The sequence below is a fragment of the Aethalodelphis obliquidens genome, unplaced genomic scaffold (assembly GCF_003676395.1).
Source record: "Aethalodelphis obliquidens isolate GAN/ISIS:26980383/991018 unplaced genomic scaffold, ASM367639v1 scaffold63, whole genome shotgun sequence".
Classification (NCBI taxonomy): Eukaryota; Metazoa; Chordata; class Mammalia; order Artiodactyla; family Delphinidae; genus Aethalodelphis; species Aethalodelphis obliquidens.
Genome location: NW_020838007.1, coordinates 10,002,284 through 10,027,878, shown reverse-complemented (window position 1 = coordinate 10,027,878; position 25,595 = coordinate 10,002,284). Strand labels below are relative to the sequence as shown.

Here is a 25,595-nt window from a genome sequence, read left to right as displayed (position 1 = left end):
ATCAACACTCCAAGACACATATTAATCAAGACACATATTAATCTCCAAGGAGAAACACTCCAAGACACATATTGTCAAAAATTAAATACAAAGAAAACATATTAAAAGCAGCAAGGGAAAAACAACAAATAACACACAAAGGAATCCCCATAAGGTTAACAGCTGATCTTTCAGCAGAAACTCTGCAAGCCAGAAGGGACTGGCAGGACATATTTAAAGTGATGAAGGAGAAAAACCTACAACCAAGATTACTCTACCAGCAAGGATCTCATTCAGATTTGATGGAGAAATTAAAACCTTTAGAGACAAGCAAAAACTGAGAGAGTTCAGCACCACCAAACCAGCTTTACAGCAAATGCTAAAGGATCTTCTCTAGGCAAGAAACACAAGAAAAGGAAAAGACCTACAATAACAAACCCAAGACAATTAAGAAAATGGTAATAGGAACATACATATCGATAATTACCTTAAATGTAAATGGATTAAATGCTCCCACCAAAAGACACAGACTGGCTGAATAGATACAAAAACAAGACCCATATATATGCTGTCTACAAGAGACCCACTTCAGACCTAGAGACACATACAGACTGAAAGTGAGGGGATGGGAAAAGATATTCCATGAAAATGGAAACCAAAAGAAAGCTGGAGTAGCAATGCTCATATCAGACAAAATAGACTTTCAAATAAAGACTATTAGAAGAGACAAAGAAGGACACTACATAATGATCAAGGGATTGATCCAAGAAGATATAACAATTGTAAATATTTATGCACCCAACATAGGAGCACCTCAATATATAAGGCAAATACTAACAGCCATAAAAGGGGAAATCAACAGTAACACATTCATAGTAGGGGACTTTAACACCCCACTTTCACCAATGGACAGATCCTCCAAAATGAAAATCAATAAGGAAACACAAGATTTAAATGATACATTAAACAAGATGGACTTAATTGATATTTATAGGACATTCCATCCAAAAACAACAGAATACACATTCTTCTCCAGTGCTCATGGAACATTCTCCAGGATAGATCATATCTTGGGTCACAAATCAAGCCTTGGTAAATTTAAGAAAATTGAAATTGTATCAAGTATCTTTTCCGACCACAACGCTATGAGACTAGATATCAATTACAGATCTGTAAAAAATACAAACACATGGAGGCTAAACAATACACTACGAAGTGATCACTGAAGAAATCAAAGAGGAGATCAAAAAATACCTAGAAACAAATGACAATGAAGACACGATGACCCAAAACCTATGGGATGCAGCAAAAGCAGTTCTAAGAGGGAAGTTTATAGCAATACAATCCTACCTTAAGAAACAGGAAACATCTCGAATAAACAATGTAACCTTGCACCTAAAGCAATTAGAGAAGGAAGAACAAAAAAAACCCCGAAGTTAGCAGAAGGAAAGAAATCAAGATCAGATCAGAAATAAATGAAAAAGAAATGAAGGAAACGATAGCAAAAATCAATAAAACTAAAAGCTGTTTCTTTGAGAAGATAAACAAAATTATAAACCATTAGCTAGACTCATCAAGAAAAAAAGGGAGAAGACTCAAATCAATAGAATTAGAAATGAAAAAGGAGAAGTAACAACTGACACTGCAGAAATACAAAATATCATGAGAGATTACTACAAGCAACTCTATGCCAATAAAATGGACAACCTGGAAGAAATGGACAAATTCTTAGAAATGCACAACCTGCCAAGACTGAATCAGGAAGAAATAGAAAATATGAGCAGACCAATCACAAACACTGAAATTGAAAATGTGATTAAAAATCTTCCAACAAACAAAAGCCCAGGACCAGATGGCTTCACAGGCGAATTCTATCCAACATTTAGAGAAGAGCTAACACCTATCCTTCTCAAATTCTTCCAAAATATAGCAGAGGGAGGAACACTCCCAAACTCATTCTATGAGGCCACCATCACCCTGATACCAAAACCAGACAAGGATGTCACAAAGAAAACTACAGGCCAGTATCACTGATGAACATAGATGCAAAAATCCTCAACAAAATACTAGCAAACAGAATCCAACAGCACATTAAAAGGATCATACACCATGATCAAGTGGGGTTTATTCCAGGAATGCAAGGATTCTTTAATATATGCAAATCAATCAATGTGATACACCATATTAACAAATTGAAGGAGAAAACCATATGGTCATCTCAATAGATGCAGAAAAAGCTTTTGACAAAATTCAACACCCATTTATGATAAAAACCCTCCAGAAAGTAGGCATAGAGGGAACTTTCCTCAACGTAATAAAGGCCACATATGACCTACCCACAGCCAACATCGTCCTCAATGGTGAAAAACTGAAAGCATTTCCACTAAGATCAGGAACAAGACAAGGTTGCCCACTCTCACCACTCTTATTCAACATAGTTTTGGAAGTTTTAGCCATAGCAATCAGAGAAGAAAAGGAATCCAAATCGGAAAAGAAGTAAAGCTGTCACTGTCTGCAGATGACATGATAGTATACATAGAGAATCCTAAAGATGCCACCAGAAAACTACTAGAGCTAATCAATGAATTTGGTAAAGTAGCAGGATACAAAATTCATGCACAGAAATCTCTGGCATTCCTATACACTAATGATGAAAAATCTGAAAGTGAAATCAAGAAAACACTCCCATTTACCATTACAACAAAAAGAATAAAATATCTAGGAATAAACCTACCTAAGGAGACAAAAGACCTGTATGCAGAAAATTATAAGACACTGATGAAAGAAATTAAAGATGATACAAATAGATGGAGAGATATACCATTTTATTGGATTGGAAGAACCAACATTGTGAAAATGACTCTACTACCCAAAGCAATCTACAGATTCAATGCAATCCCAATCAAACTACCACTGGCATTTTTCACAGAACTAGAACAAAAAATTTCACAATTTGTATGGAAACACAAAAAACCCCGGATAGCCAAAGCAATCTTGAGAAAGAAAAACAGAGCTGGAGGAATCAGGCTCCCTGACTTCAGACTATACTACAAAGCTACAGTAATCAAGACAGTATGGTACTGGCACAAAAACAGAAAGATCAATGGAAGAGGATAGAAAGCCCAGAGATAAACCCACACACATATGGTCACCTTATCTTTGATAAAGGAGGCAGGAATGTACAATGGAGGAAGGACAGCCGCTTCAATAAGTGGTGCTGGGAAACCTGGACAGGTACATGTAAAAGTATGAGTTAGATCACTCCCTAACACCATACACAAAAATAAGCTCAAAATAGATTAAAGACCTAAATGTAAGGCCAGAAACTATCAAACTCTGAGAGGAAAACATAGGCAGAACACTCTATGACATAAACCACAAAAAGATCCTTTTTGACCCACCTCCTAGAGAAATGGAAATAAAAACAAAAATAAACAAGTGGGACCTAATGAAACTTCAAAGCTTTTGCACAGCAAAGGAAACCATAAACAAGACCAGAAGACAACCCTCAGAATGGGAGAAAATATTTGCAAATGAAGCAACTGACAAAGGATTACTCTACAAAATTTACAAGCAGCTCATGCAGCTCAATAACAAAAAAACAAACAACCCAATCCAAAAATGGGCAGAAGACCTAAACAGACATTTCTCCAAAGAAGATATACAGACTGCCAACAAACACATGAAAGAATGCTCAACATCATTAATCATTAGAGAAATGCAAATCAAAACTACAATGAGATATCATCTCATACCAGTCAGAATGGCCATAATCAAAAAATCTAGAAACACGGGCCTTCCCTGGTGGCGCAGTGGTTGAGAGTCCGCCTGCCGATGCAGGGGACACAGGTTCGTGCCCCGGTCTGGGAAGATCCCACATGCCGCGGAGCGGCTGGGCCTGTGAGCCATGGCAAAAAAAAAAATCTAGAAATAATAAATGCTGGAGAGGGTGTTGAGAAAAGGGAACACTCTTGCACTGCTGGTGGAAATGTGAATTGGTACAGCCACTATGGAGAACAGAATGGAGGTTCCTTAAAAAACTAAAAATAGAACTACCATATGACCCAGCAATCCCACTACTGGGCATATACCCTGAGAAAACCATAATTCAAAAAGAGTCATGTACCAATATGTTCATTGCAGCTCTATTTACAATAGCCAGGAGATGGAAACAACCTAAGTGTCCATCATCAGATGAATGGATAAAGAAGATGTGGCACATATATACAATGGAATATTACTCAGCGATAAAAAGAAATGAAATTGAGCTATTTGTAATGAGGTGGATGGACCTAGAGTCTGTCATACAGAGTGAAGTAAGTCAGAAAGAAAAAGACAAATACCATATGCTAACACATATATATGGAATTTAAGAAAAAAAAATGTCATGAAGAACCTAGGGGTAAGACAGGAATAAAGACACAGACCTACTAGAGAATGGACTTGAGGATATGGGGAGGGGGAAGGGTAAGCTGTGACAAAGAGAGAGAGTGGCATGGACATATATACACTACCAAACGTAAAATAGCTAGCTAGTGGGAAGCAGCCGCATAGCACAGAGAGATCAGCTCGGTGCTTTGTGACCACCTAGATGGGTGGAATAGGGAGGGTGGGAGGGAGGGAGACGCAAGAGGGAAGAGATATGGGAACATATGTGTATGTATAACTGATTCACTTTGTTATAAAGCAGAAACTAACACACCATTGTAAAGCAATTATACTCCAATAAAGATGTTAAAAAAAAAAATGACCAGGGAATTCCCTGGTGGTCCATTGGTTAGTGTTCTCACTGCTGAGGGCCTGGGTTCAATCCCTGGTCAGGGAACTAAGATCCCAACAGCCATGAGGCAAAAAAAAAAAAAAAAAAAAAAATCACCAAGTATGCAAAGAAGCAAGAAAATACAACCCATGATGAGGAGAAATATCAATCAATGATACAAAACCAGAAATGTCACAAATGATAGAACTAGTAAACAAGGACATAAAGATGGTTATTATAAATGTATTCCATATGTTCAAGAGGCTAAAGATTAAAGATGATAATTAAAGACATGGAAAATATAAAAATAATACAAATTAATTTCTAAGATGAAAACTACAAAGTCTTTTATAAAGAATACATTGCCTGGAATTCACAATAGGTTAGAGGCTAAAGAGGAGAAGAATAATAAAATTAATGACATAGCAGTAGAAAGTAACACAGAAAGAAATGAAACATGGAAAGAAAAAAAGACTGACAGGAAAAATAAGCACAGCATCACTGAGCTTTGGTTTCAAGAGGCATGTAATTGGAGTTCCTGAAGAAGAGAAGAGAGAGGGGAGTATAGAAAAAAATATTTAAAGAAATAATGTGAAAAAAATTTTCCAAATCTGATGAAAACCATAAATGCACAGATTCAAGGAACTTGCAAACGCCAAGCACAAGATATGAAGGAAACTACACAAGTGCACATCATAATCAAATTTCTAAAGCCAGTGATAAAGGGAATATCTTAAAAGCAGACATGGGAAAAAAATACATTACATACAGAAAAACACAAATAAGAATGGCAGGAAAAAAAATGATAGCAGTCATTCTTACAGTGCAGACCTATATTACAATGGACCAACCTCTAAAGAAAGACTGTCAACCTAGAATTCTATAGCTGGTGGATACAGTCCAAAAATGAAGACAAAATACAGACTCTCGCAAACATACAAATAATAAAATAATTCATAACCAGCAGGATTGCACTACAAGAAATATTAAAGGAAATGCCTAAAAAAAAAAAAAAGGAAATGCCTTAGGTGGAAGGAAAATCACATCAGATGGAAATCCACATCTACACAAAGAAATAAAGAGCAACAGAAATGGTAAAAATGTGAGTGAATACTGAAAACTTTCTTCGTACTTTTAAAATTTCTTTGAAAGCTTTGTGACTGTTTGAACCAAAATAATAACATCGTATCATAGAGTTTATAATATATAAACAAATAAAATACATAACAACACCACCATGGCTAGGAGGGGTAAATGGAATGATACTGCTGTAAGTTCTTATACTACATGTGAAGTAGGATAATATTACTTGAAGGTACATTGTCATATGATGTATATTATAAATTCCAAACTACTATAAAAGAAAAACATAATTATAGCTAATTAGATAACATAGATAAAATGGAATAACAAAAGATATTTAATCCTAAAGAATGTAGAAAGAGGGAAAAGAAAGCAAACAAATAGATGGAACGGATAGAAAACAACTAGCAAGATGGTAGATTTAAATGCAGCCATATCAATAATCACATGAAATGTAAATAGCTCAAACGCCCCAATTAAAAGGTAAGATTACCAGATTGCATAAAAAGGCAAGGCCCAACTATATGCTGCCTACAAGAAACATGATTTAAATACAAAGACACATAGGTTAAAAGTAAAAGGAAGGAAATCATATGTCATGCTAACACTAATCAAAAGAAAGCTGGGGTCATTATATTCATATCAGACAAAACAGATTTCCAAGCAAAAATGTATTACCGTGGATAAAAGGAGTCACTTCCTAATATTAAAGTGGTCAGTGCATAAGAGGATATAACAATAAAAATGTTTATGCATCTAATAACAGAGCTTCAAAACACATGAAACCAAACCTGATAAAACTACAAGCAGCATTTAAATCCACCATTTAGTTGGAGATGTCACCACTATTTTAACAATAATTGATAGAGGGGCTTCCCTGGTGGTACAGTGGTTAAGAATCTGCCTGCCAAAGCAGGGTACACAGGTTCAAGCCCTGGTCCGGGAAGATCCCACATGCCGCGGAGCAACTAAGCCCGTGCACCACAACTACTGAGCCTGCACTCTAGAGCCTGCGAGCCACAACTACTGAAGCCCGCATGCCTAGAGACCATGCTCTGCAACAAGAGAAGTCACCGCAATGAGGAACCCACGCACCACAACGAAGAGTAGCCTCCGCTGGCCACAACTAGAGAAAGCCTGCGTAGCAACGAAGACCCGACGCAGCCAAAAATAAATAAATAAAATAAAATAATTAAATAATTGATAGAAAGAGTAGATAGAAAATCACGAAGAATAAAAGACTCAAATGAAATCCCAGCAGGGTTTTTTTTTTTTTTTTTTTTTTTTAGAAATTGATAAGCTGATTTTAAATTTTACATGGAAATGCAAAGACTTAGAACAGCCAAAACAACTGTGGGGAAAAAAAAAAGATTAGAGGACTTATACTACCTGATTGCAAAACTGTGAAGCTTTAAAAAAAACATGAAGCTTATAAAAGCTACAGTAATCAAGACAGTGTGGTACTGGTGTAGAGAAAATAAAATTGACCAATAAAGATTCCAGAAATAGATCCACAAATATACAATCAATTGATTTGGACAATGGTGCCAAGGCAATTCAATGGGAAGAAAATAATCTTTTCAACAGATATTGCTGAAATAACTGGAAAGCCATATGCAAAATAATAATAATAACTTAGACCCTTAATCCACACAATATAGAAATAATTAACTTGAAATGGATCATAGATTGAAATATAAGAGCTAATGCTATAACATGCCTAGAAAAAAAAAGGGAGAATATCTGAATGAACTTGGATTTGACAAAGATGTCAAATATGATGCAAAAATGGCAAATAAGCACATGAAAAGGTGCTCAACAGTATTAGGGAAGTGCAAATTAAGACCACTATACACCTACTATGAAATACCACCATGGTACAAAACACCACTATGCACCAATTAGAAAGGCTAAAATTAAAAAGACTGACCGTACCACGAACTGGTTACAGTGTGGAGCAGCTGAAACTCTGGACTACTGCAGATGGGAATGTAAAATGGTACAACCATTTTGGAAAACAGTTGGCAATTTCTTTAAAAATTAAACAAACATCTATTAGATGACCTATCCATTCAAACCCTGGGTATTTATCCAAGAGAAATGAAAGTGTATGTCCACAAAAACACTTAACAAGGAGGTTCATAGAAGGTTTCAATGGTGAAGGTATAAGTAAGTTGGAATAAACTGATACATGCATCAATATGGATAAATCTCAGAATAATTATGCTGAGTGAAAGAAACCAGACAAAAATGAGTATGATTCCATTGATCTAAAATTGTGGACAACACAAACGATAGTGACAGAAAGCATGTCAGTGATGGCCTGGAGATGAGGAAGGGGCAGGAGGGAGGTATTACAGAGGGGTATGAGGAAATTTAGGGGTGATGTATATGTTCATTATTTTGATCACGGTGATGGTTTCACAGGTGTTTGCACATGTAAAATTTATCACATTGCTCATTTTACAGACATGCAGTTTAGTGTATGTCATTATACCTCAATTAAGCTTTAAAAAAAAAGCAATTCTCTGACAACATAAGTTACTTCATGATCTCCAAATATTTCAGAATGTTCTTTCCAAAACACTTAAATAATATACACTGTAAAAAAAAAAATATATATATATATACACTGTAGCCTCATAACAAAAGCCAAACTGCATAGCAGAGCACTGGCAATACTATCTGGGGAAAACGTGGTTTTTACCTGTCGGTTCCTCCTCAGTGACAATGATCTGTCCAGTCCAGGGTGCTGAAGGGCGACCTGACAGAGATAAATACAAAAATCAGAAACATTCACAAATGCAGTTCAGCTGCACTGAGAAATTGGTAAACTGGCCAGATTAGTCCCAAATGGGTTTGTTACTAGTTTACTTATGTACCTTCTTAGTCTTATCAAGCACGCACATGGTATTTTGGGGAGAGGGGGCATAGTCTCTGTCCTCAAACAACTCACAATCTGCTAGATTCCACGTTTCCGGAACTGTACTGACACAGGCGAGGTAAACAGCCTGGGTTCATACACTGTTCCCCATGTATCTCCTGAAACACATAGGCTCTCTCACCCTTCTTGAGAGATAGCATTTAATTGGGAGAAACCTTTCAGGAACAATTGTAAGCCGGGCTGTTATTTATGTCATAATGAAGATGAAAGGGGAGAGGGGCGCTGATCCTGCAGTAAAGCTCAACGAAAGAGATTTCTTTCCATTAATTTTGAAAGTGTTATTTACAAAGGAAAGCAGTTTAGATCCCGAGTAAGGAAAATGAGTGAGACAGGCAGTATAAAGTTAAAGAGGAAATTCATTTCTGTGATATCAGAAAGACAACAGAAAGAGAGAATGATTCAACTCCTGCTTCAAGTGAGGGACTTTTCACCAGACTGTGTGCAAAAACAGAAAGGTGATAAGCAAGATAATTTATTTTCAATCCCAACAAATCTTACTTTCATTGAAATTTATTAAAGAGGAGTAAATGAAAGTATGAGACGGAATTAGGAAAGAGGGAGAGAAGTTGGACAGTGGGTGAAAAGTGATTGGAGAGTAATCAGGGAGGCTGATTAGAAAAGTCTCCAGAGAGAAGGTGACATTATTTTACTTAGATTTTTATGATGCCACTACATGTACTTAAGGTCAAGAATAACACTGAAAATGTTATAAATGGCATAGACCAGTAGTCTTCAACTAGAGTGATTTTGCCCCCCAGGGACATGTGATAATGTCTGGAGACAATTTTGATTGTCATGATGGCGGTTGGGGGGAGGGGGGAGGAGGGGGTGGGGGGACCATAGGCATCTAGCGAGTAGAGGCCAGGGATGCTGCTAAACATCTTACAATGCACAGGACAGCCCCCTACAACATAGAATTACCTGGCCTAAAATGTTAATAGGGCCAAGGTTGAGAAATCTGGTATAGACTGAAATGTGAAATTCCAACAATTCTTTTAATGCCATTTTAAGGTCCCTGTTATTAAGGATGCTGTATTGGTTCCTATGAAACAAATGCAGAGCATAATTCATATACCACAATTTTTTTTTTTAAAGAAGATGTTGGGAGTAGGAGTTTATTAATTTATTTTATTTATTTTTACTGTGTTGGGTCTTCGTTTCTGTGTGAGGGCTTTCTCTAGTTGTGGCAAGCGGGGGCCACTCTTCATCGTGGTGCGCGGGCCTCTCACTATCGCGGCCTCTTTGTTGCAGAGCACAGGCTCCAGACGCGCAGGCTCAGTAGTTGTGGCTCACGGGCCTAGTTGCTCCGCGGCATGTGGGATCTTCCCAGACCAGGGCTCGAACCCGTGTCCCCTGCATTAGCAGGCAGATTCTCAACCACTGCGCCACCAGGGAAGCCCCATGTACCACAATTTTGACATTGAGACTTGGAGGCTAAATATATGAAAAGATTATTTTTGACTCTAACACAGAAACCCGAGTACAGATCAGACACGATGTGTCGTAAATGTGTTTTTCCTTTGACATAAAGAAATTCACAGTGTTGAGTATTAATGCTCTAAGGGATAAATTCAAGATTAAGAAAACTACCTTACAATTTTAAGAAAATTAACCAGAAAGAAAAGTATATTTGAACTGTGCTAATAAAATGAAAGAAAAAAAAAAGCTCACCAGCCTTTTGGTTTTCATATTTCATTTCAAACACAATGCCTGTAACTCAGTCAAATAAGGCAAACTCTTCTGAATCAAATAAAAATAACATAAAATAAGCCCTTAGTGAACAGATGAGTCAAAAAACAAATACTTTTTTGTTTTTGTCTTTTTTTCCCCTGTATTTTTCTGATCAGTAAAGGATTTCTTATTCTTTTCTCCCTCTAGTGGAGGGTGGAGAAATAACCTTGCAATAGGATCTATTTCAGGCATATAAAAAAAATTCAAGATGATCCTGAAAAATGAAAAATGCTTACTTTTAAGTCTAGCTTTCTCAGCTGGATCCAGAGCAGCCACAGGCTCGGAAACACGAGAGGGGAGACCTATTCCAGTTTTGTTCACAGCACGAACTCGGAATATGTAAGAACGACCTTCTATCAATCCAGTGACTGGGAAACGAGCAAACTTCACAGGTGTGTCATTGCACTGAGACCAGCTGTCTGTGCCCACCTCACACCTAAGGGAGAGAGAGTAATGGACAAAACAGAAAAAAACAGAGCTGGAGGAATCAGACTCCCTGACTTCAGACTATACCACAAAGCTACAGTAATCAAGATAATATGGTACTGGCACAAAAACAGAAATATAGATCAATGGAACAGGATAGAAAGCCCAGAGATAAACCCATGCACCTATGGTCAACTAATCTATGACAAAGGAGGCAAGGATACACAATGGAGAAAAGACAGTCTCTTCAGTAAGTGGTGCTGGGAAAACTGGACAGCTACATGTATAAGAATGAAATTAGAACACTCCCTAACACCATACACAAAAATAAACTCAAAATGTATTAGAGACCTAAATGTAAGACCAGACACTATAAAACTCTTAGAGGAAAACATAGGAAGAACACTCTTTGACATAAATCACAGTAAGATCTTTTTGATCCATCTCCTAGAGTAATGGAAATAAAAACAAAAATAAACAAATGGGACCTAATGAAACTTAAAAGCTTCTGCAAAGCAAAGGAAACTACAAACAAGACAAAAAGACAACCCTCAGAATGGGAGAAAATATTTGCAAACGAATCAACGGACAAAGGGTTAATCTCCAAAATCTATAAACAGCTCATGCAGCTCAATATTAAAAAAACAAACAACCCAATCAAAAAACGGGCAGAAGTCCTAAACAGACATTTCTCCAAAGTAGACATACAGATGGCCAAGAAGCACAAGAAAAGCTGTTCAACATCACTAATTATTAGAGAAATGCATATCAAAACTACAATGAGGTATCACCTCACACCAGTTAGAATGGGCATCATCAGAAACTCTACAAATAACAAATGCTGGAGAGGGTGTGGAGAAAAGGGAACCCTTTTGTGCTGTTGGTGGGAATGTAAATTGATACAGCCACTATGGAGAACAGTATGGAGGTTCCTTAAAAAACGAAAAATATCATTATCCTATGACCCAGCAATCCCACTACTGGGCGTATACCCAGAGAATACCATAATTCAAAAAGACACATGCACCCCAATGTTCACTGTAACCCTATTTACAATAGCCAGGTCATGGAAGCAACCTAAATGCCCATCGACAGACGAATGAATAAAGAAGATGTGGTACATATATACATTGGAATATTACTCAGCCATAAAAAGGAACGAAATTTGTAGAGACGTGGATGGATCTAGAGACTGTCATACAGAGTGAAGTAAGTCAGAAAGGGAAAAACAAATACCGTATATTAACGCATATATGTGGAACCTAGAAAAATGGTACAGATGAATCAGTTTGCAGGGCATAAATAGAGACACAGACGCAGAGAACAAACATATGGACACCAAAGGGGGAAAATGGCAGGGTGGGTGGTGGTGTTGGGATGAATTGGGAGATTGGGATTGACATATATACACTAATATGTACAAAATAGAGAACTAATAAGAAGCTGCTGTATAAAAAATAAATAAAATAAAATTCAAAAAAAAAAAGAATCTTACTAGATTTGTAAAAAATGGTGCATTTACATAGAGGGATACTTTTACAAAGGTAGATAGTTATGTTTTTAATTAAAATACAGATGCATATTTTTTTTAAAGAATATATCTAAAACTTCACAGTTCATCATTATTCAATGATGAAATAACTTGGAAACATTTAGTGTACAGTTAAATAAAGTATAATCTATTATAAATATTTCTCTGGTTGGTACTGAGCCCAGTAGGCATATACTTACTTACTGCTATAAATATTAAGTTTAATCCACCTTGGTACAAACCTGTCATACTACAGCGGCATAGATTATCTGCCCCTAGTGGTTTTTACAGTCAGGGTTTATTACTCAAAAATGGAAGAGAATTGGAGCAACTATCTGAAAAGAAACTAAGTCAGACAATAATGTATTTAGGTCAATAATCTAAATTTGTTTCTAAATTGGCCAAGCTCACTGGATAATTCATATGTAAGACCCATTTACTATAAATATAAAGCCTCTAAGTTTTGGAGAATGTAAACAGCAACGATTTGTAAATAAAACAGTTTAATACTATGGATATTTGTTATTTCTTTGTCAAACTTGAATCCTGTGATATAAATGAGATTTTCTTAGTATTCTTAGAGTACTATTCTTTAAATTACTTAATATTCTTAAATTACTGACATACTAATAATATGGACATTAAGCATATTGAATACCAGCTATTTCATTTCTAAAGTGGCCTCTATTAGGTGAACAAATTCATAATATTCTTGCCAAATTAGTGACTTGGGTTGGTAGTACAATTCAAGGATTATCTTTGGAATTTAGGTAAACAGGTAGTTATGTGTATATACATATATATATATATATATATACATACACACCAGACAGAGACAGAGACACAGAGAAAAGAGGGAGAGGAGACCAGTAAAGAAAACACTTCACCTAGAAATGGTGGGAGAAATCAAGCATGTGTCTCTATGGCCAAATCACTCTAACTGAAGTTAGACTAAGTACTAACTTATCAATAAAATATCCCAGAATAGGACTCCCTCCATCCACAGCCGGCTGTTTCCAAGAGATGATGATATAATCTTTGTTGGCATCCAAGGACACCACATCCAAGGGAGAGGCTGGGGCTCCTTCAATCTCTGCATCAGCATCTGTGGGGTTACAGAAGGATCCTGTTAACCCTCTCGGATGTGCTCTGTCAGCCCCAAAGGCCAAGGTCTTAGTGCAGACATTTCTTACCATACCACCGCAGTGGCTATATCTTTGGCCCCAGTCGAGCAATCTTCAATTTGTAATTTGCTTACCAAAATAACAATGTGTGCTTTTCACCATCAGTACAAGGAACATTACACTAGGAAGGGCTCTGAAAAGGACCCATGACCTCTGCCTCATGGCCCTTGCCTGCCCAAAATGTTCTAAAAGAAAATAAATAAGGACATGTTGAGGACTGCTATCAGAAAAGTCTGATGTAAGTTATGTCAGGAAGTCTGTTCTTAAGATAACTATTGTGCAGTGTTACTCGGAAACTATGAATGGCTCCAAAGGGGAACAAACAGCCCCTTCTATTACCTTCTAGATACATCCACAAGAGAAGAAGAACCAAGAAGCTTTGCCCATCCCTATGCTGGGACCACCATTTTGGAAGAGAAACAAAAACATTCATTTTAATTAAATGTTTGTTCCCAAGCTGAAGATCCTTGCGAAAGTAACTCTGATGAAATAGCCACATCTGAGCTTAGTTTATCTGAGTTTAGTAAAGTCCAAGACTATACAAGAAACAGAGTTCAGTGACTGTTCATGAAATGGGATCCTCTGACAGTGGGTCCCCTCAGCAGTGTATGCACAGATAAATTAGTAACACAGGGGTGTTTTTAGGAGGAAAGGAAGGGGAATGAAAATAACCCCATAGTAGCCTTTTAAGTGAAAATGATTAAGATAAGAGTCACAGTCCCAAGGGGAGGGGAACCACATTTGCCAATTCCACTTGACATCTGGTCAACCCTTTAACAACCGGAATTAGTAGGAGAGGAGGCTGAGACATGTAGGAGCCACTCACCCAGCGAAAACACTCTTGTTGACTGAATAATAAACACTTTCTTTTCCTATGATCTACTCTTTTGTAACTCTTATAAGTTACTGAAACATTTGCTAACAGGGCTGTGCATTGTCTGTGAAGATCTTAAATCAGTTTGGTTTTGAACATTCTGTTTCTTGCCCCATGAACCGGCATGAACCCATGAACCTGCAGGATAATATCTCCTGCATAAGTGCTATAGGAGAGTGTAACCAAATCATCATGCCTAAAACAATGCAGAATTCCTGCATGCCACACAATGGCAAATGGGCATTTTGGTGGGGAGAAACTTTTTTCCTTTTAGGCTTTCAGAGCACTGGATGGTGGGGAGAAGATTTGCTGATGGTGAAGGTGGAGCAGAGCTAGGATGGAGGTGGAGATGCTGAAGTTAACAGACCTAATAGCTGCTCAGCTGCGAGGGGGACAGCTGGCAACCTCTAGCCATGTCCCTTTTTAGCAAAAAGCCCATAATGTAACAACCAGCAACGTTGGTGTTGGTAGATAAATCCATTGTATGTAACAGAGCCTGGCAGACAGCAGACATTTAGGGAGCCATTTCTCAGCATTTCTATAAAATTGCTTGGAATATGCCATTTGCCATGTGGACTTGACAATCTTTCAAAACACGGTTCTGTATAGCAGCTGCTGGAAGCCAAATCCAAATACCATGCTGTATTGCTTCACACTTGTGCTCTTGGCTCCCAGCAGCTGCTACAGAGCGTCTGGCCCACAGTACCCACTTGGGCAACGTCAATCCTCTTCTTAGCCTCTGCCCTTCTCCCAACCCTCCAAATAGTCAAACTTTTTGTATCTCTGATTAATTAGGCCAAAGATTAGCCTGCTACTCTTTATATTCTGACGTCTGACACAGGCTATTTAATAACTTTTATCAAAATGTAAGTAATTTTATTGTTTATCTTTATTATAAAAGTAGTGTCTTCTTGTAACATATATGTAATAAAAAATACATGTTAGAATCCCTCTTAATTCTGTAACTCAGAGATTACTAATACTAACGAATTTGCCTAGATTTTTCTAGATTTTTTTCCCTATATTTATAAACTCAAAAGTAATTGTTTTTCACAACAATGTAAATCAACTATACTCCAATTTTTAAAAAAAGTGATTGTTTTTTAAATAAAAGTGGGATTGGACTATATAGTTTCATGTAAACTGGTTTTTTTAAATATATTTTCATATTAGTAAGTATACATCATTAGTTTTCATTACTGTGCAGTATTTGTGTGTTTATATGGAATATTTATTATACTTTATTTTCAGTTCCCATTGGTGGATATCTAGATTCCTTCCATATTTTCTCCCAAACAAACATTTTTTTCAGCTTTGTCCACTTAAATTCCTAGAACTAGAATCGTTGGGAAATGCGCACTGTTGATACATAGTGGCAAAACACCCTGAGCAAAGCTAAACCGATTTACACTCACCAGCAATGTGTGGGAGTGCTGGCCCCTCCATTCCTTCATCCCAGTGGATTTTAAAACCTTGTAAATCTTTTCAGTGTGATAGATTAATTTTATTGCTTTGATTACTAGTGAAAACTTTTTCATAATTTATTTTTCATTTGTAATTCTTTTTTCATGACATTTATATTCCATCCTTTATCACTGTATCATCTTTCTTTCCTCCCTGCCATGTGTGTAGGAAGGGGAGGAAAGAATATATAAAAGTCTAGAAGAATATGTGATAAAATGATAACTTCAGGTATCTCTGGATGTTAGACTTACGATGGCTTTTCTTTTTTTCTTATTTATATTATCTAGTTTTTCAGAAAGAACACATATTATGTATGTAATAAAAAACTGGCCAAATATGTACAGCTCTGGAATGTGTTTCTGCAGACATATGGTGCTTTCTACACTGATCATTCTGGTTCAGAAGCTATTTTCTAAGCAGCAAAATACCAGAGCTCTAAAAAATGCATTGAAATGGCCTCATGCAGCTCAAAGTTTAAAATAAAAAACACCATAAAATGTCACTTAAAACACTTTGGCGGTTTCTCAAAAAGTTAAACACAAAGTTAACATACGACCCAGCAGTTCCACTTGTAGCTATCTACCCAAGAGAAGTGAAAACCTAGGTCCATGAATAGGAACACAAATGTTCATAGCAGCATTATTCATAACAGTCAGAGAGTGGAAACAATCCAACTGTCCATCAGCTGGTGAATGCACACACAAAATGAGGCATATCCATACAGTGCAATATTAGTCAGCAATAAAAAGGAACAAAGTACCAACATAAAAACCTCAAAACATAGGCTCAAAGAAAAAAGACAAAAGTAGAAGATCACATATCATATCCAGAAATGTTCAGAAAAGACAGTTTATAGAGGCAGGGAGTAGATTAGTGGCTGTCTGGGGGCTAGACTGGGGATGGGAGTGGGGAAGGGGCACAAGAAGTCTCTTTGGGGTGAAGGGGATGTACTAAGCTGGATTGTAGATGGTGGGTGCACAGCTCTGAATATTCTGAAAAGCACTGTCCACTTAGCATGGCTGACTCTTATGGTATGTAATTATATCTCAATAAAGATTTTTTTAAAAGAATCTAAAATATATCATTTAAAATAAACTTACAGGGGAAATCTTTTTCTAAAAGTTAAATTCACAACTCGATTTCTGAAATTTGTCTTTGCAATTTTGTCTTCCCCATGAATCTTTTCAATCCTCTCACACCAATATCTGATACATTTTAGAATCTTCCCTTATTTGTGGATATGAAAACTGGCTTAATGATAAATTTCAATCCCTTCCCCCTGTCTGTGGTTGGTCATCTGAAGTCTGGCCTCAACCTGCAGAGAGCCACGACTCTGGATGTGGGCACTGAGAAATGTTGCTGAGGAAACCCTGGACTGTGTCAGAGTTCCCAGAAAAAGTCCACAAAGGGAATCCTCAAGGCATAACTTAAGTGTTTCTTGAGTCACCAGAGATACTCTTTGGTTCAGGTCAGACTGAGAGCAGAGGCAAAGACTCTGTTTGCTTTCAGTTATCATCTGGCCAGGTCTATCCGGGTGCTTTGTTTAAACAAACATACTTGCTGATAACTTCCAGGGTGTCCATTTTTACTGCAACTGACCCAGAGGGCTACCCCTCTTTTCCCCTCACAAGATCCAACTTTTCCCAAATGCTTTTGTGCAGGAGGAAGTCTGCCCCATTTATCAGCTGGCATAGATATCCGTGCATCTTTATCAGTTGCGAATCCGTGGCAGAATTCAATGATCATTTGTTATTGTTCAGTACTGGTGTGGTATATAGACTGCTGTCTCTCCCCAGTATCCATTTCTCCTGTTTCCTTTTAGTACCAGAACCCCTGAGCTTCTGCAGGTAACATGTTGCCCAGCTTCCCTCCCTGTGGATGTGTGGTAGAGTGTTCACCATGCAGAAGTGATGTGTGCGTCCCTGCATCTCTGCCCTTCCCACAGGCTGGAACGGGAACACAGGACAGCACCACGGGGGCAGTGGAGCAACAACATAGATGGGAGCCAGGACTCTGAATAACTGAGTTGAGCAGAACCACCTGGACCACCTTCCTACCTCTGGATTGATGGACATAAGACAGAAATAAACTTTTTAAAAAAATTTCATTTCAGCAGCTTAACCTATTCCCTAATTAAAATCCTGGGTTAGCCATCAGAAGGCCTGTATCCTAGTCCCACTTCTGCTTCTAACTGTGAGGCTTTTGGTAAATCATGTTGCTTTCCTGAGCTTTAGTTTTTGCATCTTAAAATTAAGGGGAGGAATTTCCCTGGTGGCACAGTGGTTAAGAACCTGCCTGCCAATGCAGGGGACATGGGTTTGAGCCCTGGTCCGGGAAGATCCCACATGCTGCAGAGCAAATAAGCCTGTGCGCCACAACTACTGAGGCTGTGCGGCACAACTACTGAAGCCCGCGTGCCTAGAGCCCATGCTCTGCAACAAGAGAATCGACTGCAATGAGAAGCCCGTGCACTGCAATGAAGAGTAGCCCCCACTCACTGAAACTAGAGAAAGCCCGCGCGCAGCAACGAAGACCCAATGCAGCCAAAAATAAAAAATAAATAAGTAAATAAATAAATTTATAAAAAAAAATTAAGGGGAATCCTAACATTTTTGTGTGCCTTAGACTCCTTTGGCAAAGTGGTAAAGAAAACCTAGAGGGCCCTTCTCAGAACAATGTTTTTAAATGCATAAAATAAAATAAAATACACGAGCTTACCAAAGAAACTAATTATACTGAAGTACAGTTATAATCACAGACCCCTTGGGAGTCTGTGGACCCCAGTTAAGGACACCTACATGACCTCTAAATTTCCACCCTCATCAAAACACCTAGGAGTTTATGGTTCTATTTAATGCACAAGAGATAAAAAATTAGCAAGTCTACTTGTATTGTTTATGTTTATTTTCTGTATATTGCGACGTTTTGACATCTTAAAAGCCTTTCTGGGTGGGGAGAGATTTTCTGCCCCCATCTCTGGGGGCTAGCCAATTTTAACCCATCCAGAGCTCACCTCCTCCATCTGGCCCGTGTACCCCAGGAGGAAATATTCCTCTGCCTTAATCATCTCAGCACCAGGGACCAGACAACTAAGCACGACCCCTGTAGCTTAGGGTCTGCTGAAGTTGTTCACACCAGCCAATCCTGAACTGTTTACCCCGCCCTGCCATGCCTTTTCCACAGGAACTCCAATACAGACTGCGGTCTAAGCTCTCCCTCTGCCTCTTCTGCCTCCTGACCAACCAGTAGTGCCTTTGCTTCCCCATGTGGCCCTGGGTGGTTCTCTAGCACCTATGAGTATAATACACTCTTTTCCTGAGCCCCTCCTCTGTCTCCTCGTGTGGCCACACCTGACTGACCACCACGTAAAAGAACACAGAGCACTGCCTTTGTGGCCTGGAAGTGTTCATCGTCTTCCAGATGTGTTAGTATCTCATGTAGAAATAACATTCCCACTTGTACATGTCTGACCTGTTAGAGACATCGCTGAAAAAAGAAAGACTCCTAAAACCAACAGTTATAGTTTGTCTTAAGGATTCAGTTGTAGCATCTTGTTTCCTAGTTCATTAAAACTAAAGCTATAAAGAAAAGGCCTAGAATGAAGTAATAAATTTGCTCTCCAAAATAGATATTCAAGAGTGAGTCCCCATCACTCTTTTATTGTAGCTTCTTCAAACTGAGACGGCTTTTTGCATCACTAGGACCTAGCCTCTCTACTCAGACACCTACAGAGCACTGCTCTAGAGGCTCATTGAAGATGAGGAAAGTACTGACACTAGTGACAGTAACATAGTCTGGAAACTGGTCACCTTCCATTCCAACTGGTGCCTTCAGGGTTAAATTTTTACATTGGCTCTTTCATCTTTACCAAAAATATGTTTGGATAGATTGACATGGCCTCGGTGTTTTAAATATTCTCAGATGTTCTGCTTTTTGCTAGGTCTTACCTCGAACAAAGACGTAAGCGCTGTATTGCTCATAATATTCTCCCATTCGTACATGGATTGTGTAGAGACCTTCATCTTCCTTGTTGAGATGAGAAAATGTTAGTGTTGCCCGATCTCCACTCCAGTGTGTTTGCACCCATTTTGATGGAGAAACAGGAGCCCCTGGGGAACAAAAGTAAGCAAATTAACTGATTTCTTTCTCTATTACTCTCTTCTTCCTCCTTCCCCTCCACTCTTCCCTCCCCCCAATTCTCTCTCTCTCTCTCTCTCTCTTTATTCCTCTTCTTCTATATTGAAAGCTATCTGAATATTAGAGGACGTCTGTAGGGCTTTGAGTCATTCTGCCATGTTTATATTGGTTAAAATGTTAGAGCAGAAGTGAGGGGACCAGGGCCAGATACATAATCTGCAGGGCCCAGTGCAAAATGAAATTACAAGACTCCTTGCTCAAAAAGCAGAGGAAAAAAACACAGTCAAGGTACTAAAATATAAGGCTTTGTCCTCTAAAAATAGTTTATTACTTATAAAACATAATAGGGTAATACAAATTGCAAAAACTAATATTTTCATGCCATAATTTTACATACAAAAATAATACTTTATTAATGTGATACGTTGATTGATAATACGATATTTTTTACTTACTTTTCTGCAAATTCAGTTATTTTTAGTAACTTCATTTTAAATTGATATAACTGAAAGCAACATCAGTTACTCTTTGCAAATGCAAGATCATAAATTAGTTTTGATTTTTTTTATTTTAAGAAGGATCTTTCTGCTGATGCAACTATTAATGCAGCTGTTAGGAGTATTACATAGTCATAGTAATATACAGCTTTATACGTTATAGTATTATATGGTTATGGTGCTATAAAGTTAACATTGGGTTAATCTTATGATAAACTATTTCAAAATATAAATTTTAGTACTCTAGAGCTGACGATTCTTTTTTTTTTTTAAACATCTTTATTGGAGTATAATTGCTTTACAATGGTGTGTTAGTTTCTGCTTTATAACAAAGTGAATCAGAGCTGACAATTCTTGAAGAACAATTTTTTCTAAAAAGATTTAACTCTTTATACAAATAGTTTCATGTAAGTCTGAATTTAATTTTAAATGTAAATTTACATAATTGCATCCTAATGTTTTCTCTTACATGTCCTGTAACTTGTGGTCATACAAGAAACTGAAAATGACTTCATGATTTGTATATAATTCAAATGCCTGTTTATGCATTCTCTCACTGTATCTTTGATTATGAGGAAAATTTAATTTCAAAATTATCTTTCTTGTTAATAACTGCTTCATCCAAAGTTTTGTATGAAAATAGTGTTTTTTCATTGAATGTGACAATCTTTAAACTTAATTTTTATTTCCAAGCCTGTGAATGTTTGCTTTGCAATGTTGTGGCAGTTTTCATAACCAGAGAGTCTAAACTCTGAAGAATACTAACTGCCTTATGTGCCTTACTGCAATGTCTATGTACATGCTTTTATTTTATAATATCTTACAAAGTTTACTGCGTGATTGCTGGCAGTTCCTGTCACGGTGCTCAGGCGAGGAAGCTCATATCTGTGCAGATGCCACAAATATGCATTCTGGGGGCGGACGGGCAATCTCGGCTCCCACGGTGGGTGCCCACACTGCCCCACGTGGGACCCCTCCTCTCCTGGGCCACGCCGTCCAGCAATGTTGCTGCTGCTGCTGCTGCCATGACTGGTTTCACTCTGGGCCCAGGTCCTGGTCTCAGCCATGGTCTTGGGATGGCCCAGACTGCCCGGTGCCCACACATGCACTGAAGTTCAGGCCAACTGCATGGTGAGCATGCTGACCACCACCCACCGTGCCTGGGGACCAATGGGCCTGCTCCATAGTCCCATTGGACTTCACTGGACTCCGCTTTGTTTTACCAAATAAAATTAACTTACAAAATGAATATACATCCACCTTGCAAAATGAGAATACAATTTTTTGTAATCCTTTCCCTATATTACTTGGTGATAAGAAATTATAATCTCCACAAATATATTGCGAAAGTTCTGCTACTCTGATACATGTGTAAAAGCTTTTGTAACATCCAAAAGGTTATGTCCTCTAACGTTCAGATTCTGCCAGCTCTGATAAAGAGAACTGCAGTCTTATGGACATTCATGCTCTGGGGCCAAGCCTGGGCTGTGACCTTCTGCAAATAAGAACCTAGTGAGAATTCATTAGTAAGGCTCACCATTTCGGTACCACTGGATCTCCGGCTGGAAATGTTTAATTTCAGGAGTGATAACTACACGGCAGCCTAGACTCAACGTCTCGCCTTCTCTCCCGAAAGACACATCAAACTTATCATCAAAGTGGATCTCAAACTTGGACGCATAACCGTAAGGGGTCACAGCAACTGGGCACAACAAAAACAAACATCAGTAATTTACTTTTTGTCATCAAAGAGACACAAGCATTTTAATAAGCACAGGCAGAAAGCAATCACAACAAACCTATCAAGTGACTTATCTGGGCAAAAATTAAGTCTTATAAAAGAGGTATGTAGCATATTCACATATATCATTATATTGAAATGGAAGTTCTGTGTATGGAAATTCTTGCTTCATTGGTCAGATAAGCTAAATGCTTATTTTTACTATTATAATTAATAGAATTTAAAAGGTCAGGTTTAACGCCTTACATAAAATGTAAATGAACACCACATTTAGCTTCGACTTAAATATAGCTGCAATATATGCACATTAAAATGTTAGATTCTGAGTTCATTTAAACTTTACTGCTTGTACTCTTGGAACAAATAGCCATATCGATTTCTCATAAAAATAGACTTTTTTAGTAAGTGGCTTCAGCTTCTTGGATGATCTGGGTTAAAAAAATACAAGAAATATCAATGGGAGAAAACAAAGTTTAAAATACCATTCTTAGAAATATCTTATTTATAGATTGAGTCAATACCTGCACCATAAACTCTCCTAGGTTTTATTTTCTCTTTTCTCAAAGGAAAGGGCCTGGGAAAATAATGACTATTTTTTGATGGCTTCCTGCATGCCAGGAACTTCACATTTGACATGTCATCTAATCCTTGCAAAAACTCCATGGCATAGTTACTAGTTTTTCCTCTCTTTCAGGTAGGGATATAGAAGTTCACAAATATATATAGCTAACGCAAAGGTTTCAAAGTCATCATGTGTGAAACTGAAATTCAAATGTATAACTGCCCAACTCTAAAACTTAGGCCCTTTTTCTCCTATTTCAATTCTCTTCCTAAGACCTCTTCGAATTAATTTGAAAATGCAAGCTAACATTTATTGAGTTCACCTTGTGCCAAGTATTGTTCCAAGTGTTTAATATCTATCAACTCAATTAGGCCTCATAATAACCCTATCAGGTAAGTACCATTACTATTCCCATGTTATCGATGAGAAAACAGCAGCACAAGGAGACTAAATAACTGCCCATATGCACCCTGCAGACCCAGGATTTACACTGGCAGGCTGTTTCCAGAGCCTGTGCTCTCAACCAATACATGGGGTTGACTTGACTTTGTGTGTCCCCAGGCAACCACTCACCAACAGGGAAATGACTTCTCTTTGAAGCGTGTGTCCCATCTGCCCCATTTTTATATGATGATGTCCCACTGAGATCAAAACGCAAAACAACTTGAACAGATCTTGTTTATTGGGAAGTTGGGCTGGTTCCAAAGCTGCCTCAGGGAGTAGAGATAAGGGTTATAGGGAGGGCCTGGTTTAGGTCAGGGGTTGGCATATCTGTGAGCCAACTCTGGATTGCCTCCTGTTTTGTACCATGAAGAATGGTTTTTAAATTTTTTAATGGCTGAAAAAAATCAAAAGAAGGATAATATTTTGTGACATGGGAGAAGTCATAGGAAATTCAAATTTCAGTGTTTATAAATAAGGTTTTATCTGGATACAGCCATGCTCATTCATCTATCTATTGCCGATGGCTGCTTTTGTGTTACAGTGATAGAGTGGAATAGTTGTGACACAGACCCACACAGCCTAAACTATTCACAATCTAGTCCTTTACAGAAAATGTTTGCCAATCCCTGGTTTAGAATATGGTTGGTATTAGAAAGACCAGGTTACAAGTCGCTATTCTACCATTATGCGTGGTCTTGACCCATGATTTAATCTCTCTAAATTGTTTCCTCATCTGCATAGCACAGATAAAAAGGCACCCAGTTCATAAGCTTTGGAGAGCAGTAAATGAATCAATGCATATAAAAAATGTCCTAGGGGACTTCCCCGGAGGTTCAGTGGTTAAGACTCTGAGCTTCCACTGCAGGGGGCAAGGGTTCGATCCCTGGTCAGGGAACTAAGATCCCACATGCCGCACGGAGCAACCAAAAAAAACAAAACAAAACTGCAAATCACTAGTAAAGCTGGCGGTGCTGTCTCCCAGCTCAAAAAAAAAAAAAAAAAATGTCCTAGTACGGAGTCTGGCACAACTGATCAATACATATTAACTACTAGAGCAGAACCAAGGGCAGGGAGCTTTATCCATGATATTTACCAGCATATTCCAACCACCTAAACTGGTACCTGGCACACGGTAGATGTTCAATAAATACTAGTTGAATTAATGAATAAGAGCCCTCCGTTCTCTATGTTGGGAACAACTGCACTCAGTTCAGAAGCCAGAGGAGGCTCTGAAAGATTAAGAAGTCAGAGAGGTTAGATTGAGCTGGGCTTTCAGACTTTGGCTTGATGGAGAAGAGAGGAATAGAAAAAACATGGATGATGATATAGAAGTGGGACTGAACAGGATACGTGTGGAGGATTGTAGAACGACCAATAGGGCAATCTTGGGGACATTGGGGATAAGTCATAGTTTCAAATTTCCCAGTTATTCTATCTCAATATAAATCAAATGATAGAGAAGGACATGATTTGGGATGTGTTCCTTCTTCACTCTCACCCATCATCCCCTCTTGCCCAGGGGATTGATACCAATGATTACAATTTAGAATATTAAAATTAGGAGCCATTCCATGAAGTCGATGGAGTGGGTCATCTATAGACATCAAACTAATTAGTTAGGTGAAAAATTGAACCATGGGAAAGTATTTTCATCAACCATTTTTAAAAATACCACTTATTTTTTAATGTTTGGAAAATAAGAAGTTCGGGCTTGACTACTGTCTTCAGTCCGAACAGTGTAAGCATCCAATTACTTGAACAACAATAAGGATTTTACTTTTATTGCCTCCCATGAAAAGAAATTCTGATATAGATGAAATGATTGAAGTTCACAAATTTACAAATTACTATGGATCAGAATATTGTTAATAATTTGTTATTAAACCACATTTAGACCTCATTAAATTGCATTTCATAAATTAATGTATTTATTCATTCATCATCAAATACTACTCTACATCAGGTGCTGGGGTTTAAAGATAAAAGGTCCAGCCTTGCCTTCAAGTGTCTCATGGGTCAGTGGGAGAGAACAGTTAACAGTGTCCAGTGAGATAGATGCTCTTACGAAGGTGCCACAGCTTCACTGGGGGCACCGAACCCTGAGTGGGTGGGGCCTGGGGAGTATCAGTATCTCAAGGAGTTGATACTGAACTAGATATTTAAAAATGAGTAAAACTGCTCTGATATAGTCCAGACTGTGTGTCTGTGTGTCTGTGTGTGTCTGTGTGTCTGTGTGTGT

The 25,595-nt window shown here is 38.0% G+C and overlaps 1 protein-coding gene across 1 annotated transcript in view; it reads right to left on the bottom strand.

Moving 5' to 3' along the window:
- MYOM1 (myomesin 1) overlaps positions 1-25,595 on the bottom strand; it is a 142,860-nt gene that overhangs the window by 75,080 nt on the left and 42,185 nt on the right. Inside the window, exons 9-13 of the mRNA XM_027088567.1 lie at positions 22,147-22,311; positions 19,923-20,084; positions 13,417-13,558; positions 10,733-10,932; positions 8,529-8,585 (exon numbers count right to left, since the gene is read on the bottom strand). Of these exons, the coding sequence (XP_026944368.1) occupies positions 8,529-8,585; positions 10,733-10,932; positions 13,417-13,558; positions 19,923-20,084; positions 22,147-22,311 (726 nt within the window). The remainder of the gene's footprint in view (positions 1-8,528; positions 8,586-10,732; positions 10,933-13,416; positions 13,559-19,922; positions 20,085-22,146; positions 22,312-25,595) is intronic.